The sequence below is a fragment of the Tetrao urogallus genome, assembly GCF_951394365.1.
Source record: "Tetrao urogallus genome assembly, chromosome: 26".
In the NCBI taxonomy this organism is placed as follows: domain Eukaryota; kingdom Metazoa; phylum Chordata; class Aves; order Galliformes; family Phasianidae; genus Tetrao; species Tetrao urogallus.
Genome location: NC_136839.1, coordinates 789,429 through 800,227, shown reverse-complemented (window position 1 = coordinate 800,227; position 10,799 = coordinate 789,429). Strand labels below are relative to the sequence as shown.

Sequence of the window (10,799 nt, the reverse complement as noted above, 5' to 3'; positions counted from 1 at the left end):
GTGGGTTCCAGTGCCATCAGATCTGCGCTGGGAATGCTCGTGTGGCCGCTGGCTCACGCAGACACCTTGGAGGGCATCTGTGGGGTGGTTACAGTGGGGTTGGACACAGTATGCTGTATGCTGGCTGCCAGCTGAGCACGGCACAGCAGCAGTGGGTGGGAACGCGATGGAGCAGGAGCCCCGGGTCCTCTGTGTGGCTGCAGCCCCAGGTGCAAGGTGCTTCTCTTCCTTCTCCTCTGTCTTGACTGCTTCTTCCCTTCGCACAGGCATGAATGACCAGGCTCATCCCCAGCACTGAGCAGCCGCAGCCGGGTCGCCATGCCGATCCCACCCCCGCCGCCGCCGCCCCCCGGCCCCCCGCCGCCCCCCACCTTCAGTCAGGTAAGGGCTTCCCTCAGCGTGCTGCCATCCATCCGTGTTACCCAAACCGGCCTGGCTGTGCACTGGGCTGGACTTGCTGTGCATGCAGGTGAGCTGCTGCTAAGAGGCTTCTCATCTACAGGCGAACACAGAACCACCAAAATTGAGCCGAGAGGAGCAGCGCGGCCGTGGAGCCCTCCTGCAGGACATCTGTAAAGGGACCAAGCTAAAGAAGGTGACACAAATCAATGACCGGAGCGCCCCGATCCTAGAGAGTGAGTACCCCCCTGTTGTACCCCACACTGGGTGCTGCTCTGCACTTCAGGGTGGGCTCTGAGCCCTCAGCTGTGTTCTCACCAGTGGCTCCTGGTTGGAGGAGCCGATTGCACCAAGTACAACCTCTGTGCCTCCATCCTTCCAGAGCCCAAGGGCAGCGGTGGCAGCAGCTACGGCTCCAGCTCAGCTGCGATCCAGCCCAAAGGCGGCCTCTTCCAAGGCGGTGTGCCCAAGCTCAGACCTGTGGGAGCAAAGGACGGCTCAGGTAAAGGCCCTCAAGACGTGGTTAGTGAAGGAAGGTCCCCCAGCAGGAAAGGGTTGAGGATCCGCCGCGTTTGCGTGGGACACTCAGCCGTTAGCAGCAGGGACCCCAAACTGCCACCCACGTGTGGCCGCAGACGAGCGGCATCCTCTGCGCCGCAGCGTCCCCAGCGCACCGCCCTCCTCACAGCGCTGCGTGCGCTGCCGAACGCTTCTCACCGCTATTTTCTGTGGCAGCCTGCCTTCCAGCAAGGCGGCAGGCGGTGAGAGAGGAGCTGCGTGTGGCTGTGTGCGGTGCCAGCTCCCTGCCGGTGCCAGACAGCGCTCCCCGCGGTCTGGCCCTCGCCGCAGGGCGGGCAGGCTGCCCCGAGCAGAGGCTGCGCCGTCCCTTGCTGTGCCTGGTGGCTCACTCCGCTTTCCCTCCCCGCAGACGGATCCGGGAAGCAAACCCTGCAAGTCCCCGGCTCCAGAGCCGCTGCCCCCAGGCCCCCGGTGCCGGCCAGCAACAGCCGACCTCAGGATGATTCTGACAACAGCCGAGCCTCTCCGCCGGAGCTGCCGCGCACGCAGCGGCCGTCCCTTCCGGACCTCTCCCGGCCCGGCGCCGCCGGTGGCACCGGCATGAAGCACAGCTCGTCTGCGCCGCCGCCTCCCCCCCCGGGCCGCCGTGCCGCCGCGCCGCCCGCCCCCCCGCCTGCACACGGCGCCAAGGTCTCCTCCTACAACCGGGAGAAGCCCCTGCCGCCCACCCCGGGACAGCGAGCGCCTGCTGGCAGGGACGGACCCCCCGCCCCCCCACCCGTCAAGCCCCCGCCCTCCCCAGTCAGTCTCCGAACGGGGTCGGGGGCTCAGAGCCAGTCCCTCGCCCCCCCTCCGCCCCCTTACCGGCAGCCCCCCGGCGTCCCCAACGGCCCTTCCAGCCCCGTCACCGAGGCTGCCCCGGAGCTGCCGCAGAGGCACAACTCCCTGCACAGGAAGACGCCGGGCCCCTTACGGGGTCTCGCGCCGCCGCCGCCCGCCTCGGCCTCCCCGTCCCTCCAGAGCAGCCGCCCCCCGCCGCCAGCCCGGGACCCCCCCAGCCGTGGTGCAGGTGAGAACTCTGCTCTTCTGGGCGGTGGCTGGGCTGTTTGTGGCTGATGGGAGATGCCCAGGGAGCCGTTGGAGCTGGGAAGCAGTGAGGTGGTTCTTCCTGCACGGGGTGGTCGGCGTTGACATTGACCCAGGGGTGGCTTCTGGCTCGTCTCGTTCTGTTGACAGCCCTGGTTGTGTCTGGCTCTTTCTGTCTGTCGTTGGCTGTGCAGCTCAAGCACAAGTGGCCACCGTGTCCTCCTGGGGTGGGAGAAGAGCGTGCTGGAACTGCACACAGTGGCTTCTCCCCTGAGCTTCCTAAATGTCGCTGGGGCAGTGACAAAAAGCTGCAGCAGAGCCTCAGGAATGCTCCAGCCCCGCTCTGTGTGCTGGATTTGGCACTGCGAGGTTCAGACACCCTGATGCAGTCCTGGTGACTCGTGTGTACGCACCAGGGGCGCTGTGGCCCCTCCCAAGAGGTGACTGTGGAGTCCCCTCCTTGTCTCCTGCTGGGAGAGGAGACAGCGTTGTCCCGGTGCCCCCGCCTGCTGCTGGGCTCCCTGTCCAGCCCGCAGCTCCAGCCTGGGCCCCTGCCAAGCCGCCGTACTTCAGGCTCTGCCAGAATCCTCTGCTGAGTTACGGCTGGCGGTCCGCTGCCTTAGTCTGTGTGTAATTAGCCTAACGAGGAGCACGACCTGCCGCTGTACTTCGGTGGGAATGAGGGGGCAGTCAGCAGGGCCGCTTTTTTGGTAGCCCCTGGGTCTGCTTGGCCTCTGGGCTGAGGGGCAGGGCTGGGGGCTCTGCCCACCTGGCCCTGTTCTCCTCCACCCCTGGGGCTGGCAGGCAGGATGTCCCTGACCCCGCTGCCGGGCCGGGGGTGTCGCCGTGGGTCCCCTTGTCCCACTGTGCAGATGCTGACCTCGCTCTCCTTGCAGCCCCGCCGCCCCCGCCGCCCATGCTGCGAAACGGGGGGCGTGATGCCCCCCCGCCCCCACCCCCCTACAGACTGCATGGTTCTACTGAGCCCCCCAGCCGCGGGAAGCCACCCCCACCGCCCACCCGGACGCCTGCTGGGCCGCCCCCACCCCCACCGCCGGTGAGGAACGGGCACCGCGACTCCATCGCCACTGTCAGAGCGTTCCTGGGTGAGTGGGGCCGTGTGCTGGGGAGGGATGGGGGCAGCCCTGGGGGCCGAGTCCTTCGGCCTTGGCTCCCATCCGCAGCCCGCTCCTGACCTGCCCAGTTCTTGTTTTTCTCCCCTTTTTTCTGTAGATGATTTTGAATCCAAATATTCGTTTCACCCCGTCGAAGACTTTCCAGCCCCAGAAGAATATAAATACTTCCAGAGAATCTACCCCAGCAAAACCAACAGAGGTAAGGGCGGAGCATCCCGTGGTCCCTGCCGTGCCCTGCCGCGCTCCAGAGGCGGGAGGTGGCAGCAGAGCCACCCGCTGTCCTTGTCACGCTCCCAGCCAGGCAGTGTGCCTGGGTGCTGCGGCTTCCCTGGGCTCCACGTGTGCTCCTGGGGACACCGCGTGTGCTGGCGGCAGGCCGTGCTCCTGTGCTGAGGGCGTTTGGTGCTGGAATGGCCCTGCAGGATGCGCTCTGTGAAGCGCTGGTGTGGGGCAGATGGGTTTGGGAGCCCCCCCGGCGCTGCCTGTGTCCCCGTTACCCCTCTTGGATGCGGCACATCCTGCATGGAGCGCCCTTGCCGTGCTGCTGCAGTGTGCCAGCCCTGCGGATCCCGGGGGGGGACTCTGGAGAGAGCGGGATGCTCGGTTATTTTTAGAGCCATGAATGTTTAATGTGGATTTGAAAGGCCCCGAGCCTTCTGTGCGTGCCGCAGCGGCTGCTGCTCACATCACAGCTCTGGAGTGGCGCGAAGGGGGAGGGGGGGGTGCGGGGGGAGGCCTGGTTTCACCGTGCTTTCTCCTTGCAGCCACGCGTGGGGCCCCTCCTCTGCCCCCCATCCCCAGGTGAAAGCGAGCTGTGCCGGCCGTCGGTCCTGAGCACAGCCGCAGAGCTGCTCCCCCTTCTTCAGACGGACCCTCGCCACCTCCCTGCCCCCAGGAACCTGCATGAGAAACTCCCGGCACCTTCGGCTCTCCCAGGACGAGCGGACGCCCCCGGCCCACGCTCACCACAAACCCACGCGGCTCTTTTCCCCGCGGCCCCACGTCGGACCCCGCGCTCCAGGCAGCGGGCGGGGCCGGGGGCGGGCAGTGCACCGCCGGGGACGGACACGGGCGAGGGCCGTGCCGGGGGTCCTCGTGGGCTCAGAGCAGAGCGGGGCTGTGGTGGCCGTGGGACGGGGCCGGCGGAGCCCTCCGCCCCGGTGCTGCGATTTCGTAGAGCTGCTGGGAGCGGGGCCGCGCCTCCACGGTGGCTCCAGGGAGGGCGTGCGGCCCCGTGCTGACGCCGCGGGACCAAAAGGAAGCGGCAGCTGATGGACGTGGGCCGTTTGCGGGGCTCTGCGGCCGGGGGGGCTGTTACGGGGGGGGGGGGGGTCGGGGCTGCGCGCCGTTTTGCCTTACGCGGGCTGCTGGCTCCGCGCAGCGCGGCGGGCTCCCGTTAACCATCGTTACTGATCAGTTTTGTACCGTAGGAGGCGGGGGGCTGCGGCGGGGTAAACTAAACCCTCACCTTTAACCGTTCTTCGTTCGTTCGTTTGTTTTCTACGGCGCTGGAACCTTCCCCGGGAGGGAGCGAGGCCCCGCGCGAGGGGGGGCACCGTTTGGTTTAAATAAAGGCAGAAAAGCCCTCCGCGAGCGGGCGGCTCAGCCCCTGGGGGGGAACGGCGGGGGGAGGGGATGAAAAGGGAGAGGGGAACAGACGTGAGCTTGGAACTGCGTTTAAATAAAGGTAATAAAGGTGCAGCGGTGTCGGTGCTGGGGGCGCGGGGGGGGGAGGGCTGGGGGCTCCGGGCCGCGGAGGGATGGAGGCGGATGGAGGTGGAGGAGGGCTCGGGGCTCCCGCCCGGAGGACTACACTTCCCGGTACGCATCGCGCCCCCGCCTGCGCCTCCCGGCGTGCCCCGCGCGCTGTCTCCCATTGGCTGCTCGGAGCCCCGCCCCGCCGGGGGTTTGGCGCGAGATCTCGCGATTGGCGCCGGCGCCGTGAGACGCAGCCAATGGAGCGAAGGGGGCGGGGCCTGTCCGGGCCGGTGGCGGGAATTGCGGGGCTGAGGGCTGAGTTGGCGCGAGAGGGTGAGCGGGGGCTGCGATGGGGGCGCGCGGGGAGCGGGGCGGCGCGGGATCGGGGGGCAGAGCTGCGCGGCGGGGCCGGCGGAGGAGGGCGGCGGCTCGGGGTCGCGCCGTAGGGCCGGGGCGCGTGGAGCAGGGCCGGGAGCCGTGAGGGAGGCGGCAGCTGAGCGCGGGGCGGCTCGGGGTCGGGCCGCTTCCCGCCGTGACCGCTTCCATCCCCGCAGGGCTGCAGCCATGTCCGTCGCCCGCCCGCAGCGCCAGGCCACCATCGCCTTCCCCCGGCGGCGCGGTGCCCGCTGCGGTGCCGCTGCCCCGTCCAAGACCCCTCCGGCTGAGCCCGACCCCGCGGACCCCGCTGCCTGGCGCCTCTCGCCGGTGTCCCCGCGCCCCGCAGAGCCCACCCCCGTCACGCCGTCAGCCCGGAGCACGGCGCTGCCCCTGAGCCCCCGCAAACGCCTGGGTAAGAAACGTTCACCTCCTGAGGCCCCCCGGACGGAGCAGCCCCAGCCCTGGGCACCGTGATGTGAGGCTGCGGCGCCCCGGTGGCACAAAGCTTCCCTTCTGCAGGCGATGACAACCTGTGCAATGTGCCCCACGCCACGCCCTGCTCCCCGGCCAAGCGCTGCAAGGAGAACCGCGGCTGCCGAGTGCTCTTCAGGGACCCCACGGCCTCCCCAGGAAAGCAGAACGCTCCAGGGCTGCCCGTGCTGCAGCGGGGACAGGAAACGCCGCAGGGCTCGGGGCGCAGCGCAGGACCCACCCGCAGCCGCCTCTTCAGGCAGGAAGGTGGGTGTGGGTGGCCGTGGGACGTGTCCCTAAAGCCGGGGATGGCCTCTGCCCGTCGCCCGCCCTCATCCCCCTCGTTTTTCGCACCCCTGCCACAGGCACGTGCTACCAGCAGGCGAAGCGTGCGCTGCATGCGGCGCTGCCCGAGCGCCTGCACGGCCGTGAGCAGGAGGCGGCCGCCATCCGGCAGTTCCTGCGGGAGCACGTGGCTGCACGCCGCCCCGGCAGCCTCTACATTGCAGGAGCGCCCGGCACCGGGAAAACGGCGTGTGTGAGCTGCGTGCTGCGCGACTGCAAGGTGTGTGAGCATCCCATAACGCCGCCCCTGGGGGCTCGGGGTCCGTCCCGTGGCCTTAACCCTGGTTCTGGTATGGGCTTTGGGATCTCATCCCGTTCTCCCGGTGAGGTCTTTGGGTCCTGCCCCCTAACTCTAACTCTGCTCCTGGGGGTGGGCTCAGGGTCCAGTTGCCTGCCCCAGACTCTGCTTATGGAGGGCTTTGGGTCTGCCCTCTTCCCCTAATCCAGTTTCTAGGGTGGGCTTTAGGGCCCCTGGTCCTTGGAAGAGTTTGGGAAGAATCTCGTCCCCTGTCCCTGACACTGCTCCTGAGTGTGGGTGGGTTTTAGGGTCCCCTACTGTTCTCCTCGGGTGACTTTTGGGATCCCATCTGCTGCCCCTAACTGCACTCCTGGTCTCTGCAATGCCTCCTGCAAGAGGCTCAGAGTGAGCACCTGGGGCTCTCCTATGGGACTTCACAGGGTGGGCAGTGGGATGCTGTCACCCTCGTGTGACATTGCCCCATCCCCACAGGATGAGCTGGCGGGCAGCCGCAGCGCGGTGCTGAACTGCATGGCGCTGAGCAGCGCCCACGCCGTGTTCCCCGCGGTGGCAGAGCAGCTGGGGCTGCCCACGGCCGGGGCGGGCGGCAGGGAGCTGGCACGGCGGCTGGAGCGGGCGCTGACGGCCAAGGGACCCATGCTGTGAGTCACCTCCTGGTTGGGGGGAGGGGACACGGCCGGGGTGGGCGTCCCGGTGTCCCCAGCGGGGCCGTGGGCTGACCGTGTGCCCCGCAGGCTGCTGGTGCTGGACGAGATGGACCAGCTGGGCAGCAGGGTGCAGGATGTGCTCTACACCATCTTCGAGTGGCCGCGGCTGCCCGGCTCCCGCCTGGTCCTCATCGGTGAGCGCGCGCCCCCAGCCCTGGTTTATATATACAAATCGGGGGCCCCACAGCCCCAAACCCAGAGCCCCTGCCTTCCTCACCCCGCTGCGCATCGTAGGGTTGGCCAACGCTCTGGATCTCACCGAGCGCCTGCTGGCGCGCCTGCACGCCCCCCCGCTGCCCGGCCCCCGCCTGCTGCGCTTCGCCCCATACGGCCGTGAGCAGCTGGCTGCCATCCTGCGCGGCCGCCTGGAGCAGCTGCAGGGCGGCCCCGTCCTCGAGCCCAGCGCCCTCCAGTTCTGCGCCCGGAAAGTGTCGGCTGTGTCCGGGGATGCGCGCAAAGCGCTCGATGTCTGCAGGTGGGTGTGGGGCTGCGGGAGCTTTTCTGAGCCGCACCGTTCGGTGATGCTGGGTTGGTCCCAGCCGTGCTGCGCAGCCCCGCCGGCGCTCCCCAGTGCTTTCTGCTGTGGAGCTTCCCCTCTTCTCCCAGCCAGGGATGCGGGGAGCACGCAGCTGTGTGACGTGCTGGGCAGAGCACGATGTTGCGGCGCGGTCTGGGGGGTCTGAGCCCACCTTTGGGTGCTGATGGGGCTGTGCCCTCAGGCGTGCCGTGGAGCTGGTGGAGCTGGACGTGCGGAGCCAAACCCTGCTGCAGCCACTGCCTGGTGAGTGAGTGACCCCTGGAGGGGGCACTGACCCTGTGGTCCCACCTGGGGGCTCTGCGCCTCTGCCCATCTCGCAGCGCCTGAAACCCTTCTGCTGCTCTGCAGGTGACCCCACAGCCGCGCCGAGCCCCGTCCCCAAGAGAGTGGGGCTCCCGCAGGTGTCCCGTGTCCTCTCAGAGGTGTTTGGGGACAGGATGGCAGCAGGCAGCCCTGGTGCTGGCGATGCATTCCCGCTGCAGCAGAAGGTCCTCGTGTGCTCCCTGCTGCTGCTCACCCGGCACCTGCGCACACGCCAGGTCACGCTGGGCAAGGTGAGTGGTGGCCGTGACCTCAGGGTCCCCAATGTCCTCTGGGTTCTCCACAACCTCCATCATCCCTGAAGTCCTCTGTGTCCCTGAGGTCCCCAGCGTCTCAGGGTTCTCTGTGGTCCCTATGATCTCCAGTGTCCCCCTTGGGATCCCCACGGTACCCACTGTCCCCTTGAAGCCCCTGGGCTCCCCAGGGTCCCCTGGCTGCACTAACACCCCCTGCCCCACAGCTCCACGACACCTACAGCCGAGTGTGCCGGCAGCAGCAGCTCCCTGCAGTGGACCAGGCGGAGTGCCTGTCCCTGGTCACCCTGCTGGAGTCCCGCGGTGTGCTCGAGCTGAAGCGTGCCAAGGACACTCGCCTCACCAAGGTAGGGGGGGCAGCCCTGGGGACGGACAGCCCGGCACGCCGGCCCCGAGGTGCTGAGCGCTGTGTCCCCCCTCCAGGTGTCCCTGAAGGTCGAGGAGGAGGAAGCACAGCACGCACTGCAGGACGCCACGCTGGTGGGCAGCATCCTGGCACGAGGGCTGCTCTAAGCCCCCTCCGCCCCACGGCAGCTCGGCGGTTTGGTGGCCCCATGGGTGGGTGGTGGCACTGCGGATGCTCGGCGCAATTCCCACCCTGGAGGCAATCGTATGCAGTTTTATCATTGTTATTTTATTAATTGCTGTTAACGGGAGGGCGGTGCCTGCTGCAGCCCCCCCACCGTCCCCCCGGCCTCGGTGAGTTCCTCCACTGGCTGTGGGGTTGGCTCCATCAGAGCTGTGCGGGGACGCCGAGGTGGGGGGGTGCCTGGGGGTCCCCCCGTCTCCTGGCCCTAATAAAGTCCTCCTTAATTGTGCTGCTGCTGTGGGCTTTGCGTCCCCATCCTGTGGGCGCAGGGCTGGCCCCGCTTGGCCTCTCAGCCCCCCCACCCCCCCCAGCTCCTCCACTTGTGTTAAATAACGGCAGCGCTGACCTAATTCTGCAGCTTCCCGGCTGCGGGGGGGCCTGGGGCTGCAGCGCTGGGGAGGGGGGCTGCAATCTCTGGGTGCCCCAATCCCTGCCGTTGCCCTTCCCCATCCAGACACTGTCCCCCCACTTCTGACATGTGTCCCTCCCTAGGCCGGTGGTGTTGGGGTGATGGAGGGCCCAGAGGGTGCTGTTCTCCTCCTGTAGGGCTGACCCGTGTTCCTGCTCTGTGCAGCCATCGGGTGTGAGGGGCAGATTTTGGTGCCTCCTCTTTGCTCTCTGTCCCAGGACTTTGTGTCCTTTGTCACCTGGCTGGGGCAAAACCCTCTGGGGGGGGGTCCCCCACGTGCCCCCCCATCCCGTGACGCAGCCCCGGCGGTGGCGGTGCCTGGAAGGAAGCGGTGGCCGCGTGTGACCGCAGTGACGCAGCTGTGATGCGGGTGGCACCGCGCTGCTGTGGGCCCCCCCATGGCACTGCGTGAAGGTGGCACAGGGGATGTGAGCAGAAGGCCGCGGCCACCTGTGCCGGGTGGCAGATCTTGGGGCTGTCCTCGCAGTGCCACACGGATGGGGCAGCGCAGGCAGCGTGGCACCACCTCTGTGCGCCCACGTCCCCCCGCTCGGTGCTCTGCGTCTGTGCCCACGGGCATGGCGGGGGCCTCGTGTCCCCTCGCCGGTGTCCCCAGCGCCTCGCTGTCCTCCCTTGCACTCTCCTTACATAAGCAGCCACGTGGCCGGGCACGGTCCCCTCCCGCTGCGCTGTCACCGCCGGCACCCAGATTCCATCTGACAGCCGCTTCCGCTCCGCTGCGCCCGTGATGGGCACTGGGGACGGGGGGCACAGCACGACCCCGCGTGACCCCGCATGGGGACGCCGGCCCCCACCCCACGGACGCATCCCGGAGGGGCGCGGGGCCAGCGGTGGCCCCCCGGTGCTGTAGGGTTGGGGGCGGCTGGGGGGGGGGCCCCAGCCGGGCGGGGGGCCGCGCGCATCTGGCAGTGATTTGGTGCATTCCTCCGGGCTGAGCGCATGCCGGCGGCCCGGCCTGGCTGCGGTGCGTGGGGAGGGGGCTGCAGTGGGACCGGCCCAGCGCTGCCGTGTGCGGCGGGGAAACTGAGGCGCTGTGGGGCGTGCAGCAGCTGCTGCTCCCCTGTCCCAGCAGGGTGGGCGGGCAGCGTGCGGTGGCAGTGGCTGCTGAAGCCCGGTAGTGGGAGCAGCCCCACGATTCATGCATGTCCGTGTGTCCGCATGTCCGTGTGTCTTCGTGTGCCTGTGTGCTGTGTATCTGCCTGTCCGTGTGTCCGTGTGTCTGTTTCTACCTCTCAATGCATCCCTGAGCCCACTGTAGTTCCTGCAGGCCCCATTGCTGCTCCCAGCGTGAGCTGTCCGTGTCCCTGCAGCCCGCGGAGGCAGCTCAGGGCCCCCCAGGACCCCTCCCAGTGTCCCAGCTACCCCCTCCCTGCCGCCTGCCCTCTAGCGCCGTCCCCCAGGGGCCTGGCCGCGGTACAGCCGCCCTCCGCGCTCGTCCCGTCCCCCTGGGTGACCCCCCGCCCCCCTGGGAGGCCACGAGGTCCCTCCTCCGTCGCGGGGGGAACCGACCCCATCAGGCCCTGAGCGAGCCGACCGGGAGCAGCTCCGACCCCTCCCAGCGGAGGGTCTGGGACAGGGGAGGTGGGATGTGGGGGGGGGGGGGTGGGAAATGCAGCAAAGACGCGGCCCCTTTAAGCCCGCGCGGCCCCTTTAAGCCGCCCCCCCCCCC

The 10,799-nt window shown here is 68.7% G+C and overlaps 2 protein-coding genes across 2 annotated transcripts; both read left to right on the top strand.

The window, feature by feature from the left end:
• Positions 1-318: 318 nt before the first annotated feature.
• WIPF2 (WAS/WASL interacting protein family member 2) lies at positions 319-3,945 on the top strand (the record flags this gene model as incomplete). The annotated part of the gene is made up of 7 exons (XM_079547136.1): positions 319-381; positions 503-635; positions 782-901; positions 1,328-1,987; positions 2,901-3,110; positions 3,238-3,339; positions 3,905-3,945. The coding sequence occupies 7 exons, from the start codon at positions 319-321 to the stop codon at positions 3,943-3,945; spliced, it is 1,329 nt and encodes a 442-aa protein (XP_079403262.1).
• Positions 3,946-5,402: 1,457 nt separating this feature from the next.
• Positions 5,403-8,624, top strand: CDC6 (cell division cycle 6; the record flags this gene model as incomplete). The annotated part of the gene is made up of 10 exons (XM_079547183.1): positions 5,403-5,628; positions 5,736-5,954; positions 6,053-6,252; positions 6,763-6,932; positions 7,026-7,132; positions 7,233-7,473; positions 7,718-7,779; positions 7,885-8,090; positions 8,318-8,458; positions 8,535-8,624. 10 exons carry the CDS (start codon positions 5,403-5,405, stop codon positions 8,622-8,624), a joined length of 1,662 nt encoding a protein of 553 aa, XP_079403309.1.
• Between the last annotated feature and the right edge of the window lie 2,175 nt (positions 8,625-10,799).